The sequence below is a fragment of the Erythrolamprus reginae genome, chromosome 2, assembly GCF_031021105.1.
Source record: "Erythrolamprus reginae isolate rEryReg1 chromosome 2, rEryReg1.hap1, whole genome shotgun sequence".
Classification (NCBI taxonomy): Eukaryota; Metazoa; Chordata; class Lepidosauria; order Squamata; family Dipsadidae; genus Erythrolamprus; species Erythrolamprus reginae.
The window spans coordinates 9107142-9123475 of record NC_091951.1 but is presented as its reverse complement, the minus strand read 5'-3'; the positions used below and the strand labels follow the sequence as shown (position 1 = coordinate 9123475).

The 16334-nt window shown below is 39.7% G+C and overlaps 1 protein-coding gene across 1 annotated transcript; it reads left to right on the top strand.

Moving 5' to 3' along the window:
* Positions 1 to 1996: 1996 nt before the first annotated feature.
* LOC139159108 (vomeronasal type-2 receptor 26-like) lies at positions 1997 to 16205 on the top strand. The gene is made up of 6 exons (XM_070736469.1): positions 1997 to 2241; positions 4406 to 4700; positions 6741 to 7556; positions 9837 to 10064; positions 11261 to 11387; positions 15295 to 16205. The coding sequence occupies exons 1-6, from the start codon at positions 1997 to 1999 to the stop codon at positions 16203 to 16205; spliced, it is 2622 nt and encodes an 873-aa protein (XP_070592570.1).
* Positions 16206 to 16334: the final 129 nt, after the last annotated feature.

Sequence of the window (16334 nt, the reverse complement as noted above, 5' to 3'; positions counted from 1 at the left end):
AAATAATTAAAAATTACAATCAAATTCAGGTTTCATCTTATCGGAGAAAAGAGCACATCATCCCCCAGTTTCACAAGCTGGGAAAAAAGTTCACACAACTCAGTGAATTCACTGATAAAGAACAGGCATTTTTCTTATTCAGTTTTCAAAATTCTTTGGAAGTTATTGGGTTTTTTTTGGTAGTGAAAACCAGTTTAAACAACTATGGGTAGTCCTTCCCTTCCCTGTGTGACTAATTGATTCACTTAACAACTGTGGCAAAAAAGGTCATAAAATGAGTCAAATTTCACTTAACAAATGTCTCATTTAGCAACATAAAGTTTGGGTTGTAAATCGAGGACTACCTACACTGTTGAATCTTTCTCTTTCAATTGTACAGCCATATAGAAGAACATGTACAGGACATGAATTTGCATTGCTGTGAGACTATTCATATTCATGACCATGCCAAAAGTTTGGGCACAAATTCTCCACTGTCCCATTTTCTAAGTTTTCTAAGAAACCTGAAAATTACTAAATCAATACCATACAAAGAAAATCTACAAAAAATGTTTTATAGATGGCACTTACCCCCAACTAGATTGGCTAAGATGTACCCCAACCTAAAACCAAACTGTTGGAGATGCAACAGCATAACTGGAACCTTCTATCACCTATGGTGGACATGCCCACGCATAAAAAAAAACTATGGAAAAAAATTTCAAACATGGATACAACAAATCACAGCAATTTCATTAAATTCCTCCTGGGCATAATGGATTTGGAAAATAAAAAAGAAGACCTATACCTAATACAGCATATAATTACAGCTACAAGAATCACAATAGCACAAAATTGGAAAAAAGACAATACACCAAGTGAAAGAGAAATTATTAAAAAAAATTATGATTGTGCAGAAATGGATAGGCTCACCCAAAAACTTAAAAATAAAGAAGATTCGAGATTCTATAAGAATTGGGAAAAATTTTACGACTGGGTAAAAATCAAAAAACAAATGGAGAAAGAAAAAAAGACAAGGAAACAACACAAATCGTAGATCAAAAATACATTAACGGATAGTGGAGAAACCTTTATAGCGACATAACATAAAACTCTGAACGGTTTTATCAGATTATTATGAACACCTTGATCAACTCAATATGACTTTATCTCAAGTGTAATCTAGAAATGTATTGATAAAAATAAAATAACAACAGAAAAACAAAAAACAACAAAACCGCGGCACCCATATGCCGCCCAATTAGTAATTTAAAGCTTTCAGAACTGTTACAGTTCACTGGGGGGGAGGGGGGAGGGAAGGAAGAGTCAGAGGACTTAAATGATAACGAAATTTCCATAATTGGTTCTGGGTTTGATATGTATACTGACTGGATAAAGTTCAATTGAACAGAATAATCATATTACACTTGCGAGTATATGTTATCATAATGATGGCAATTAAGAGATATTTACTCTTCCTCCCTTTGTACATACTTTTCTTTTTGTAAACTAATAAAAATTATTTTAAAAAAAGAAGAAGAAGAAGAAGAATATGTACAGGACATGAATTTGCATTGCCGTGAGACTGTTCATATTCGTGACCATGCCAAAAGTTTGGGCACAAATTCTCCACTGTCCCATTTTATAAGTTTGAAGTCACATCTGCAAGTTCTCCCTTTGGGCACCTTTTCCTACTGAACAATTCAAAGAGGAGATTTTTCTGTTTGTTACAATTATCCTAATCATTGAGTTTTATTTGTTGTCTTTCTATCAAGACTCAAGAGATCTTTCTAGTTGAGTAACAAGCAACATCAAAAACATGTTTTGATGTGAAAACCAGGCACCAGAGTAATCCTGCATTGCATCTCCTCATTAGAAAGGTTGGTAGACAAATGGTTATGGAAGGAAAAAAGAGCATGGGGGTATTTTAAGGCAGACAGGAGCTGTGTTTATTTCCCTCTCCTTCAGATGTCTGGCCTCTGAATTAGGAAAGGTAAACTTCTTTGAGAGGTTTGCAATGCACTACAGTGAATCAAGCCAAGAAGTCATGTTGCTATTGCTTCTCCTCGTGCTTCTTTTGTGGCCTCAAGGAGCTTCTCAGCTGCCAAAAGCCAAATGCCTCTTGACTCTGGAGCAGGAAGAAGTTTATTCGAAGAATTATTACAAACCAGGAGATTATCTCATTAGTGGCATAATCTCTGCAACCCAAGCTAGGTTTCTACCATTTAGCTTCAACAAAGCTCCTTCCATTCAATTATCTTTGTAAGTCAGTTCCAGCCCTCTGAAATTAAACAGCTATTGTCTTTTTGAACTGCTACTTATACTCTCTTTCTGTCCTATTATATCTTGCGGACACATTTTACACACTGCAATAGAAGAGGCTCCTCAACACCTATCAAGTAAGATCAAAGCAGAGATCTTTGCTATCATTTCAACATGCATTTCCTCTCTTTTTTAATTTCTTTTTTTTAATTATAAAAGTTTTTATTTACAACTATACAATAAATACATAAAAGACAATAATAACAGTTGACAATTGAAACCTAATACATTACATCGTAAATTTGAACGATATGTCGGAATATAAAAATACAACAATCAGTAAACATATAGACTTACAAAGAAAGGATAGAGAGAAAGTAGAGAAAAGAAAAAACACAAAGGAGAAGAGAGAAAACAGAAAGGAAGAAAAGGGTGGGCGAGTGTACAGTGGAGCTGTGTTAAGAATATGAACTAGTTTTAAATTTAGTAGCTCATTACCTTACATCAAAATTGGTAGTATGGGTAGGTAAAAGCAAGCGTTGAATAAATCACGGTATAGAGATTTTGAAAATAAAAGTTATATTTCATATTTATATATCTAATATCTCTTACAACTATTGGAAAAAAGAGGAAAGGTTTTATATCAGATTTGTATCTAATCAAATATATACAGTTCATTTCATTATTTAAGCAAATTGTTCTCTTTTTTTTTAACCAACTGCAGAAGGGATCCCAACAATTGTTAAATGAAGACTCGATTTCATTTCTAACTGCCATAGTTAACTTAGTCATCTCTGCACAGTATTTACTTTTCTTTATTATTGCATCTTCTGGGGATATATCTTCATTTTTCCACCACTGCGCGAAGGTTAATTCCCTCTCTTCACTTCCTTTAAGCCGAGCTACATTGGGTCCATGGGGTATGGAATGGTCCCTCCTTACTCCTCTCTGGCCCATGGAAGAAAGTAAGAAAGCCATCCTCACGCTGATCTTGACTCCTGAGAATGACATGGGTTCAAGTTCTCATAAATACTATTTTCTCCTTGAACTGGTGATTGGAAAACTTTCACAATTCCTTTTCTACACTCAGACTCACTGTTGAGATGACAATCCCAAAAATGCTTTTATTTCTATTTTTTTGAGTTTTCATTTTTATCTTTCTTTTTTAAATAATATTTTTATTGATTTTTCTTTAAGACAAACAAAACAAACAACATTTAACATTTATAGGAGCTACCATTGCTCCACTAAGTATAGAAGTCTTACTAGTACAAAAAAGAAAACTAATTGTAATTCAGATCAACACAGAAAAATTATTCTTAATATACTACTATAATATAACGTCTATTTCAACATTTCCCTTTTAACATTGTAATTAAAATAATTAAAATCAATTAATAAATCTATAAGCTTATTCATAATATTTGTTAATATACTATTATAATATAATATCTACTTCAACATTCGTATTATAACATTGTGGTTAAATATATAAAATGCTTTTAAAAAGGCAGCATAATAACAGAATATAGAATTAAAGCCTTGGAGGCAGGTCTTTTTCAGGCTGGAAACCCTATACCATTTTAGATAATCGGTTGTCCAATCTCCTCTTAAAAACTTCCAGTGTTGGGGTATCCATAACTTCTGGAGGAAAGACAGTCCACTGATTAATTGTTCTCACTAACAGGAAATGTATCCTTAGTTCTAAATTGCTCCTCTCCATTGATTAATTTCTATCCACTGTTGTCTTGTCTTCAGCTGCTTTGGAGAATAGGTTGCTCCTTTTGTGGCCAGCTCTTGGATATTGGAACACTGCTATCATGTCACTAATGAAGCAACTGAAAATGCTTTTTGGATGGGACGCAAAACGTTTTCCAAGAAAATTATTTTTAAAAAATCCAATTGCCTTTTGAAAAACACCTTTGTGACAATCATGACCTAGATGATTGAGAATCTCCATAGATATTGAAATGAAAGAGTCACAGTTAAGAATGTACTTATTCACTGGTTTTATTTCTTAATTTAATTAGTTTTCCATATTAATGTTTTTTGGAATGTTTTAATTCTCACATAAGAACTCTTAATACCAGGTGTCACAGAATATTGAATGCTGTTTCAGTAAAATGTCCTTTTGTTTCATTTTCTAATACATTTAAACATGCAGGGGACAATATACAAAATACTGGAAAATGCTCTCCTTCCTTTTTGGTGTCCACCAGTTCAACCATGATTCTAGGAGTTCCTTACTTAACATCACCCTGGGTTATAGTATCTATGAACACTATTTCAGTGAGCAAATTACTTTGGATGCTCTTCTGGACCTGCTTTCAGATGGAGAGGCCAATGTTCCCAACTACAGATGTGGGAAGCAGAAAAACACACTCGCCGTTTTTGAAGGGGCCAATGCTGACATCTCCATCCTCATTTCAAACATGTTGGGCACCTACAAAGTCCCACAGGTACTTATAGAAACATAGAAGATTGACAGCAGAAAAAGACCTCATGGTCCATCTAGTCTGCCCTTATACTATTTCCTGTATTTTATCTTAGGATGGATATATATTTATCCCAGGCATGTTTAACAGAGAGGGGCGGCATACAAATCTAAATAAACATAAACAAACAAACATAAATTCAGTTACTGTGGATTTACCAACCACCTCTGCTGAAAGTTTGTTCCACGGATCCACTACTCTTTTAGTAAAATATTTTCTCATGTTGCTTCTGATCTTTCCCCCAACTAACCTCAGATTGTGTCCCCTTGTTCTTGTGTTCACTTTCTTGTTAAAAACACTTCCTTCCTGAACCTTATTTAACCCTTTGACATATTTAAATGTTTAGATCATGTTTCCCCCTTTTCCTTCTGTCCTCCAGACTATACAGATTGAGTTCATTAAGTCTTTCCTGATATGTTTTATGCTTAAGACTTTCCACCATTCTTGTAGCCTGTCTTTGGACCCGTTCAATTTTGTCAATATCTTTTTGTAGGTGAGGTCTCCAGAACTGAACATAGTATTCCAAATGTGGTCTCACCAGCACTCTATATAGCGGGATCACAATCTCCCTCTTTCTGCTTGTTATACCTCTAGCTCTGCAGCCAAGCATTCTACTTGTTTTTCCTACTGCCTGACCACACTGTTCACCCATTTTGAGACTGTCAGAAATCACTACCCCTAAATCCGTCTCTTCTGAAGTTTTTACTAACACAGAACTTTCAATACAATACTCAGATTGAGGATTCCTTTTCCCCAAGTGCATTATTTTACATTTGGAAACATTAAACTGCAGTTTCCATTGCTTTGTCCATTTATCTAGTAAAGCTAAATCATTTGCCATATTACAGATGCCTCCAAGAATATCAACCCTATTGCACTCTTTAGAGTCATCGGCAAATAGGCAAACCTTCCCTACCAAATCTTCCCCTATGTCACTCACAAACATATTAAAAAGAATAGGACCCAGAACAGACCCTTGTGGCACACTGAGAATAGGATCCAGAACAGATCCTTGTGATACACCAGGTTATTTACTGGGAGGACAATATTTTGCCATAAAATTTTAAATTCAGGAGCAGAGTTTTATCATGAACATTGGAGATGAGGTATCAGGATTCCCAAAGGCAAGATAAGAACCATTAGATGAAAACTAATCAAGGAAAGAAGCAATCTAGAACTAAGGACAAATTTTCTGACAGAACAATTAATCAGTGGAGCTATTTTTTATTTATATATATTTGTCAAGTATAGAATTATAGTTTGTGTTAACATAACAAAGTATAAATAATTGATAAAAAGGATAATAGGACAGATGGACAGGGATGGTAGGCACAATAGTGCACTTATGCACGCCCCTTACAGACCTCTTAGAAAAGGGGAGAGGTCAACAGCAGATAATTTAAGGTTGAAGATTTTGGGGTTAGGTGAAGAAACAACAGAGTCAGGTAGTGAGTTGCAGGCATTGATCACTCTGTTGCTGAAACTCATATTTTCTGCAGTCAAGTTTGCAGCGATTTACATTTAGTTTGTATCTATTGTGTGCTCTTGTGTTGTTGTTGAAGGTAAAGTGGTCATTAACAGGAAGGCCATTATGATGTATGATCTTATGAACAACAGTTAAATCAGTTCGGAGGCGACGTAATTGTAAATTGTCTAACCATCGTATTTGAAGGCTGGAGGTGTAAGGCAGTTTGTTTCAAGAGGAGGAGTGAAGGACTCTTCTTGTGAAGTCTTTCTCTCTCAATTGTAGCAATGTCAGTTATGCATTGTGCATTCAATACAGGTGAGCTGTATTCAAGTATAGGTCTGACAAATGTTTTGTATGCTCTGGTTAGCAGTTCAGTGTTTCTAGAGAAAAAGTTACGTAAGATTAGGCTTGTAATTCTTAGTGCTTTTTTGGCAATGTTGTTACAGTGAGCTCTAGCATTCAGGTCATTGGATATGAATACTCCAAAGTCTTTGACAGAGTGAGGGTCATTTAATGAATTTATCTTTCTTTTTCAGATCAGCTACAGTTTTGTTTCCCCAATTCTGAGGGATAAAACTCAGTTTCCTTTCTTCTATCCAATGCTCCCCACTGAAGGAGTCCAGTACCCAGGGATGGTCAAGCTGCTCTTGCATTTCAGGTGGACTTTGGTTGGCCTGATGGCTCCAGACACTGACCAGGGGGACAGGTTCATGAAGACAATGACTTCCATGCTGATCAAGAATAGCATTTGTCCAGTTTTATCTCAAGTGTTTTCCATAAAAATCAGGAACTTGGAATTGAATTTGGAACCATTTGCCAAGTGGAGTCAAGTGAACGTCTTTCTTTATGGTACAGAGATTAGTTCATTCCAGATAGGAATATTAATTATGCACGTCATACTCACATATCTTAAGGAACCTATTGCGGGAAAAGTCTGGATCATGGCAGCCTGCTGGGATCTCACTTGGGATTTCATGGAAAGTAGTATCTCTACTTTCCAAAACATGTCTGTATTTTTTTCTTTTCTTGTGCAGACAAATAAAAGGGTGGCCTTTGACTCTTTTAAGCAATTTCACTCCTCCATGAAACACTTTATAGAGAAATCCTTTACATGTTCCTCCATCAAGGATGCCTTGTCTGTGAAAGTCTGGAGACAGTGCAGAGAAAGAGAAGAATTGGACCTACTATCCCAGCGAGAGATGCAACAAATCCTGTCTCTTGACAGCTCTTTCACTTACAACATAATCTGGGCTGTTGGGCTGGCCTTGTATTCGGCCTATTTCTCCAGATCCAAGCGTCCAGGGAGAAGCAGTGGTGAGAACGTGGCAGGTCCAAGGCTGAAGGCTTGGCAGGTATTTTGGTGCACAACTCAGTCTCAAAGCATATTGAGCAGGGATTGGTTCCTCCCGGTTTTATCAGATCGCCCAAACAATTAGCGAGATATTGGTGATGTGACAATGGATCTGGATCAGTCAGTGACTGTCCATGGGCCCTGCTATCTTTTTTCAGAATTTTTGGTGAATTTTTAATTGTTTTGAAGATTTTTCCTGTTCTGCTTCTTGTAAAAGGGCTTGCCCGCCCACCCCCTGTTATACACTGGCTTGTCATTGCTCTTTAGCTTTGTAGCCGCGGCTTGGGCAACTTCAAAAGTTTGTGCGGCTGTAATGACATCCTGTAGCGAGGATTCCTTCTCAGAGAGGAGCTTGTTCCGGATCGTAATGTTACGCATGCCAAAGATTAAGGCATCAGTGAGACAAGCCTCTGGATTATCGAATTGGCATTTAGAGAGAACAGTTCTGAGGCGAGTCGCGAACTGATTGATTGTTTCCCCCTCTGCTTGTGACATCCAGGAGAATTGATGGCGAAAAACTCTAGCTGGCTTTGTAGGTTTGAAGTGAGCGGCTAGCTTGGACGAGAAAGCATCCCAGGAAACTGAGTTCGCCGGTTCAGGATCAGTGAGGGTTTCTGCCAGCTCAAAAATCTGTGTGCCACAGTAATTGAGGAAAAGGGCACGCTTGCGCCCGCTGTCGGCATCTTTCATGCCGGCCGCTTCCAAAAATATTTCAAACTTCGCCATGTAGGCTGTCCAGGTCATTCTTTCTGGGTCGAAGAATTCAGGTGGCTGGACTACCGACTGAGTAGCCATGATAGCACACGGAGGGTCGGTCTCCTCGTCGCCAATGTAATAACTCTCAAAGCAAGGTTGAATCAAGCAAGGTTTATTTGCTAACAGGACAAGGAAATCAATTCATTCAAGAAGCAATGGAGTATTGAGAGCTCTCTACAATGACAGTTCTCCTATTTATACAATCTAGCCCAGCAACAGGCAGTTTTACAAAGATGCATTTTAAGAGTCAAAAGAAGTCAACCAATCAACATGCAATAAACAAATCTGAACTTTTGACTTTTACCCTGTCTGGGTAGGTCACCCAGGCAAATATCTAAAACTGACCTTTATTCCTCCACCTGAAGTACAGCTGATCAAATCCTAAGCTGTGTTTCAGGACGATTCAAGTTATCGAGCATGAGCGGAAGCCAAATTGCACAAGGGAACGTGCACACCCCCAAAAAACATTGCAATTCGAACCATTGGCATCCGTTTTATTATTATTATTAGCATATGGCATTGTTATAGTAGACAGAAGACCACAACACTAATGCAGTGTAGGAGTTTGGCTTGCCAAGGTATCAGCCCTGTTATAGGAAACGATTGTGCATTTCCAATATGTTCGTGGAAGGGTGACCTGGCTTCATACCAGAGAGAATGATAAACATCTCTTTCTGTAGCATCACCCAAAGCCACCTCCCTTCCTGTAGCTACATCTCAAATGGGTGACACAACTGAGAAGATTCTGAGTCATCAGGAATTAAACTGCCTGCATAGAGCACGAGCCTGCCTTCCTCACCAAAGTGATACCTATGTACCTACCATGTTTCTCCAAAAATAAGACCTGGTCTTATTACTTTCTGGGTCCCCAAATAAGCACTAGGGCTTATTTTCAGGGAAGCACAGAGTGATCAGCCCAGTTGGGTACCCCCACCCCCAGTGCACACACAAGAATCAGGAAGAGCTTGGGGAGCTGCAGCCTGCCAATCCCTTCATGAACTCCGGGGCTGTGCAGAGCAGAAGGCACGGAGCAAAAGGCAGGCAATCCCAACATGCAGAGTGGAAGACGGGTGATCCTGACACACCACGCATGATGCAGGCAAGTCGAGACATATGGCAATGAGCCTCTTGCAGCCAGCCATTGCTCTGGCCCACTGTCATTTGGCTTTTCTATAGCCCGCACAGTGCGTCCCGATTGCATACTCCCCACCCTCCTCAGTGCCTCTTTCTGTCTGCTGCTGGTGTCACCATGCAAACATCAGTATCCTGTGGCCACCTACCACTTTGGCCCACTGGCACTTATCTTTCCAGTGGCACATGCCGCCAGATCGTTTGCTTCTACTTCCATCTCCTGCTTAAACAGGTACTCAAATCACTCTGTTGCATGGGCTGTCGCTGCTGTCAGAAATTACCAGCCTGCGTACACTCACCGTCTTCTATGCTGGTCACAGCCACCACTGGGAAAACCTTACTATAGGACTTCTGGTTTCCTTTCCAAATATTCCCTATTTCTCTTCCTTTCTAGTTTCATGCTTTTCTTCAAAGTCCCCAGTTTTATAATCATTCCATTGATGGGGTTTATTTTAATGAGAATGGAGACCCAGCTGTTGACTTGGACATTGTGAACTGGATGGTTTACACCAACTACTCCGTCACCAGGATGCAATCCGGGCGTCTAGAAAGACAGGGAATCCAGGGTTCCAAACTGGTGATCCACCAGAACGAGATTGCTCAGATGGAAAAGATAAACAAGGTGAAGAAACCTCTTTTGTCATGCTTTCTGTCATTATATAAATAGCAATAGATATTTTATTTATTATTTTATTTTATTTATTTATTAGATTTGTATGCTGCCCCTCTCCACAGACTCGGGGTGGCTCATAACACCAATAAAACCTCATACAATAAACAAAACTAATATTTTAAAAATATCTAAAAACACCATTATTTTAAAAAAACATACAACACAAGCATACCATACATAACGCTATATAATGAATGATCTCACCCAGCGGTTTCATGTAGATATTAAATAGCAGTGGGTAGAGGACCCACCCCTGAGGCACCCCACAAGGGAGAAGCCTAGAGGTCAGCCGCTGACCCCCCACTAACACTGACTGTGACCGACAGGAGAGGTAGGAGGAGAACCACTGAAGAACAGTGCCTCCCACTCCCAACCCCTCCAGCCGACTTAGAAGATACCATGGTCGATGGTATTGAAAGTCGCTGAGAGGTCGAGAAGAACCAGAACAGAGGATAAACCCCTGTCCCAGGCCCACCAGAGATCATCCGTCAATGCAATCAAAGCAGTTTCCATGCTGTAGCCAGGCCTGAATCCTGACTGCTGAGGGCCTAGATAATCGGCTTCTTCCAGGGACAGCTGGAGCTAGAGCGCCACCACCTTCTCAACAACCTTCCTCATAAAGGGAAGGTTGGAGACTGGACGATAGTTGTTGAGAATGGCTGGGTCCAGGGAAGGCTTCTTGAGGAGAGGGTGCAAAAGTGCCTCGTTATAGGGAGCCAAAAAGAACCCCCTCCCCAAAGAAGCGTTGACAATCTCCTGGACCCAGCTCCGTGTCACCTCCCTGCTGGCCGAAACCAGACAGGAAGGACATGGATCCAGTAAAGAGGTGCAGAACTCACAGCTCCAAGGCCTTATACACTTCATCACATTGGTATAATTGCTATTGCTATTCTCCTAATAAGGTGATAGTGGCTTGAAAGACTGCCAATTTTCACTTCAGAAATTTATACTTTTTCTTGACTTTTCCTTGAGGAAGTTGTCATCTAAATTAATTCTAAAACGTATATGTGTTCTCATCTTTAGATGGAGGATATATTGGTGAGTAGCCTGCAGGTTATTCTTTAGATGAGGTTATCAATCCTTCCCTACTTTTCTTAAAATAAATTCATGTTCTGGATGCTCTTCCTCTTCCTCTTCCTCCTCAGCCTCTGCCTCCTTCAAGGTGTGTGGAAAGTTGCCATCCTGGATTCAAGAAGGTGGCTCAGGAAGGGAGGCCCATCTGCTGCTATGATTGTATTCCTTGTGCAGAAGGAACCATCTCCACTCAGGAAGGTGGGTGACATTGGGACCTCAGATAGGCAGATGTCCTTTAATATAATTTTAAAGGTATCATAGCAGGATGTAAGCTGTTCCAAGTAAAACTACCATTTGCAATTGACTGAGTGTAATTTTGTCAATGTTGATAATATTCAAGTGGTACTCCAGATGTTTTGGGATTGCACTAAAGAGCTGATTACTATCTTTGCTTTCTTTTGCCATGGTTGTGCTTCTATTTGCAGGTCTTTATATTTTATGATTTTCTTCCATTTCCCTTCTTTTGTTCTACTGTACTGCCACATCTGTTATCCAAAATGTTTGTCTTTCTTACCAACAATTGTTAAGTCTGATTTACGTGGCATATGGTTATCTGTTTGAATTCTAAACTCCCAGAGCACTTTGGTTTCTTCATTTTATATTTCTGCTTTCTCTATCTTATACACCCACCAGTTCTTGCTTGCAGACAAATGGTAATTCTTGCAGATCTTCCAATACACCATTGTTGCTAATTTGTCATGCCGTTATGGGTAGTAAATGTGGGTGATCTTCTTGCAGCAGCTAACCAGGCTGTCCATTGTTTCGTCAGCTTCTTTGTAGAGGCACCATTTGCATCATTAAGGCTTTGTTTATTGCAACCAGAATTAGCCCCTCTGGCTCTTCAAATGCCCTGCTCATAACTGTTCAGCCGGGCTCTATTGTATGAGCCTCCCGAAAATTCAAGGGTAAAAAATCCAGACACACACACACTTGAAAATTCAAAAACAATTTTTTAATCACAAAATTTAAAAGAAACAAAGCACCCTTTTTGCATTGCAAAGAGCGTTTTTCCCATAACAAACGTGTAGGCTGTAAACACCCATTAAACAGTCCTTAAGTACTTAGCTAGCAGCTGTGAAGAAACATCACAGCCCTTCTTCTTCCACGAGTTGAAACACACACGCTTTGCTCTGCCTTGGTTTCAAAGTCTTGAAAAATCAACAGAGTCCTGAAACAGCAAGTCACGGTCCAAACCAGTACGATCAGATAATCTCCACACTGCGAGGGCAGCACGCTGCCACTTTAACAGCAGCCCTAATACTGGAACCCCACCCAACCACAGGTGGACTCAATTATCTCCTATACTTTTGAAGCTGTACACTCCTATGCATAGCTCTACGTATGCGTGGGTCTATCATTATTTCCTCATCCGAATCTAAGGATAAGGATGATTGACTTATTCCTGGGCTGTCATCCAAACCCCCCTCCGCCATCTCACCATCACTTCCTTCTGCAGAGGACAATTCACCGTCTGACTCTGTGGGCAGCAAAATAGGCCTATGACATGTTGATGTTTCCCCTGCATCCACTTCCTCAGTCCTTGGGGCAGGAGCTGGGCCAGAGCTAACCACAACAATAACCATTGCCAGGTCTTGCTATTCTCTCCCCCCACCCTTTCTCTCTCAGTGTGTGTGTAAGCCAGTTTGGTCTTTCAAATTACTTAGTAAGCATGCATCTTCTCCATTATTCTTCAGATAATCTTCCAAATGCCCTTATTTCTTCTTCAACCATCTAAAGTAACATTCCATGCCCACCTATGCTCCTTTGTAAGTAGAGTCCATCAATATTTCTGTGTGGATGAAGGGCATGATTCAGTGTTATTATTTTTTGGTCTTCCAATTTTTGGGGAAAATATCCGGTCTGGTTCCAAGTCCGGAGAAAGGTGCTGGAAATAAAATGGAGGCTAACTGGAAAGAAGGATTCTCTTTATTGATGAACAGAACAAACAGCAACATGTAGGTCTGGGACAGCTGACAATTTGGTTTGATGAGTAAATGATTTTTTTTAAAGTACTGAGATGCTGCAGGGAGTTGTGCAATTTAATAAGCCTTGTGCCTTTTACTGTTCTAATGGTGATGGGTTAATCCTATTGTGTCTTAAAAGTCTTGCCCTGTCCATTAGCTGGAGCTACAGTTAATAGATTGGCCCAGTCTTTCTTAATGGGCACAATATATCCATGTCTAAAGACTTCAGGCATTTTCTGGAGTCTGTTTTACTATGCAGAAAGACTGGGGCTGCTTTCTGCCTTTAAGAACATATTTCTCTGTTTCTGCTTTGGGGAAATATAATATTCTGCTGCTTTGAATATTCCCACAAATATTTCATTTTCGGTGGGGGAGGGGGAATTCCTACAATTTCCCCTTTTGCCAATAATTTTCCTTTTTTAAAAAAAATAGTTTTTATTAGTTTATAATATAGCATATAAAGAAAACAGAAGAGTAAATATTAGGAGGGAAAGTAAAGGGAAAAAATAGGGAACGAAAACGGGGAAAAGAAAAAAAGGGCATTGACTTCTGATTCCCTTTGGTGCAGTAGAATAAGGCATTAACATCAAACCTCAACTTTTTACTTTTACATAATGTTCTGCCTGACTGGGTTCAGGCAATGCGTAACAGTTCAAGGAAAAGAAATCAAACACACAAGTGCTCTGCTAATCAGTAAACTTGTATTTAATAAACAAAAAAGGGTTACTCAAAACAGTTCGTAGGGTCCAAAAACAATGATAGTGCAAGGCTTACTTCAGCCGCATACAAAAACACAGGAAAAAACAAACAAAGATAACCTGGAATGAGCAAAGACGTTTCAGGAGTCCTTTTGAATCTTTGAAGCAAATAGCAAGTCCCAGAGTTTTCACCTCCCACTTGTCTGAAAAAGCTGGGTTGAAAACTCCAACGGCAGGGAACAGAAACTTCAGAGCAGGAACCACAAAATAACACAGATAAACAGCCACAGTTTGCCTTGGGCCTTTGTTCCCTTTTATCCCTTTAGCCCTCATTAAGGGAACCACACCCAACCCTCAGTATAAGAACCACACCCAGCCCAGGTGCTACTATTATGACTTGTAATACTCCTTCAATCGATCTCTTCTTTGCATAGCTCTTCGGCTACGCAGATCAATATATTGATCTGCAGAAGAACCCAGGGACAAAAGACTGTCTGAGGGACTGCATGCCAAATCCACTGGGCTGTCTCCTGAATCCTGCGTACCAGTGGCCTCGTCCTCCTGGCTGTCTGCCACATCTTCCTGGCTGTCAGCCAGGCTTTCGCATTCACTTTGTACCGCGTCTCTCCCATCTGTGGGAGCAATGGCTGGCCCAGGCCCAAACAAAACACATAATAGTATAAATAGTATGCATAATAGTGTAAACTATCCATTTCTATAACAACAAATCCATCTAATCAATAAAACCCAAAATCAAAGTTTCATTTTTCCCCATGAAGCACAAAGTTTAGAAGTGGTTTCCAGGTAGAAACAAAAGTATTTTTGTTAAAGCCGGAAGTCAGCTACCTTGAAGGAAAAAAGGGAGGAGGCAGCTTTGCATAAAAATAGCCGTTTATTCAAAGACTCAACTCAAACAGTTAATAACCGGGGCTGACAAGCTTCCTTATTTATCGGGAAGCTGGGGGGGGGGTGACCAATAAAAACTATCCAAGTCTCTTGAGAACTGGCATTTCAGTTCAACAAATCAGCCAAGATTTAACATTTCTTTTTAAAAAACAATCAATTTAGTCATCTTTCCTAACTCCATCAATTTTTGCAGCCATACATCCATTGTGGAGATCAAATTGACCTTCCATTTCTGTGCATAAAGTAATCTTGCTGTTATCAACATATATAACATCAAAGTTCAGAATTTTTTGCAACTTGATTATTGGCAGAGCTGCCTTGATTTTCCTGACTTCTAGGTGATTTTTCTTGAACTTTTTTCCCTTGTTTTTCAGCTTCCTCTCTTTAGTCTGTTTTAGCTCAATTATATCTGATCTCAGAACTTGCACCTTCATTCTTACTACTTATCTGTCAACATTCATTCCTTATTGATTTTATACAAATAATAACTTCAGCAAAAGGTGAAAGAACCTGTGGTAATACTCTTGCTTTTTTCAGATTCAGAAAAATGCACCCCTTGTCCTGAAGACCAGCATCCAAATATCAGTCAAGATGACTGTATTCCTAAGATTGAAACCTTCCTAAAGTATAGAGACTATTTAGCGGTCATTATAATTTCTGTTGCGGTGTTCCTGTCTTTAACCACAGCCTTTGTCTTGGGAATCTTCATTAAATTCCTAGACACTCCAATCATCAAAGCCAACAACAGAGATCTTTCCTACATCCTCCTGGTCTCTCTCCTGCTTTCCTTCTTCACTTCCTTCCTCTTCATCGGCCAGCCAAGGAGAGCCACCTGCCTTCTCCGACAGATAACCTTCAGCATCATCTTCTCAGTTGCCATTTCTTCTGTCCTAGCCAAAACAATCACGGTGGTGCTGGTTTTCTTGGCCACAAAACCAGGGAATAAAGTTCAAAAATGGCTTGGGAAGAGCTTGGCCAACTCTATTGTCCTTTCTTGCTCTGGTTTTCAAATCGTCATTTGCAGCAGCTGGCTTATCACATCTCCCCCATTTCCTGACTCTGACCTACACTCTCAGCCTGGAGAGATCATCCTGCAATGCAATGAAGGATCTGTCGTCATGTTTTACTGTGCTCTCGGCTACATGGGCTTCCTGGCTGCCATTTGTTTCACGGTGGCTTTTATGGCAAGGAATCTCCCTGGGACATTCAACGAAGCCAAGCTGATCACTTTCAGCATGCTGGTCTTTTGCAGTGTCTGGATATCTTTTGTGCCCACTTACCTGAGTACCAAAGGGAAGTACATGGTAGCTGTGCAGGTCGCCTCCATTTTGGCCTCCGGTGCTGGCCTGCTGGGCTGCATCTTTTTCCCAAAATGCTACATTATTATTTTGAGGCCAGACCTCAATACTAAAGAACAACTAATCATGAAAGCTAAAATTGAAAAATGATTCTAATGAATGCTTCTTATATCACAAACAGCAGAACTCTTTCTCTTCTACTGCTTCTTTCCCTTGTCCCCATTCAATGGTTTGGATTTATCAAGACATTGCTCAATTAAAAGAAATTGTTTGCTTTTC

What these genes read in the sequence shown, in the direction of transcription:
- LOC139159108 (XM_070736469.1), top strand. Translation starts at nt 1,997, where the DNA reads ATGCACTACAGTGAATCAAGCCAAGAAGTCATGTTGCTATTGCTTCTC. An exon ending in GCACCTACAAAGTCCCACAG is followed by an intron (nt 4,701 to 6,740) that starts GTACTTATAGAA and finishes TTTCTTTTTCAG; the next exon opens with ATCAGCTACAGTTTTGTTTC. An exon ending in AACCATCTCCACTCAGGAAG is followed by an intron (nt 11,388 to 15,294) that starts GTGGGTGACATT and finishes TGCTTTTTTCAG; the next exon opens with ATTCAGAAAAATGCACCCCT.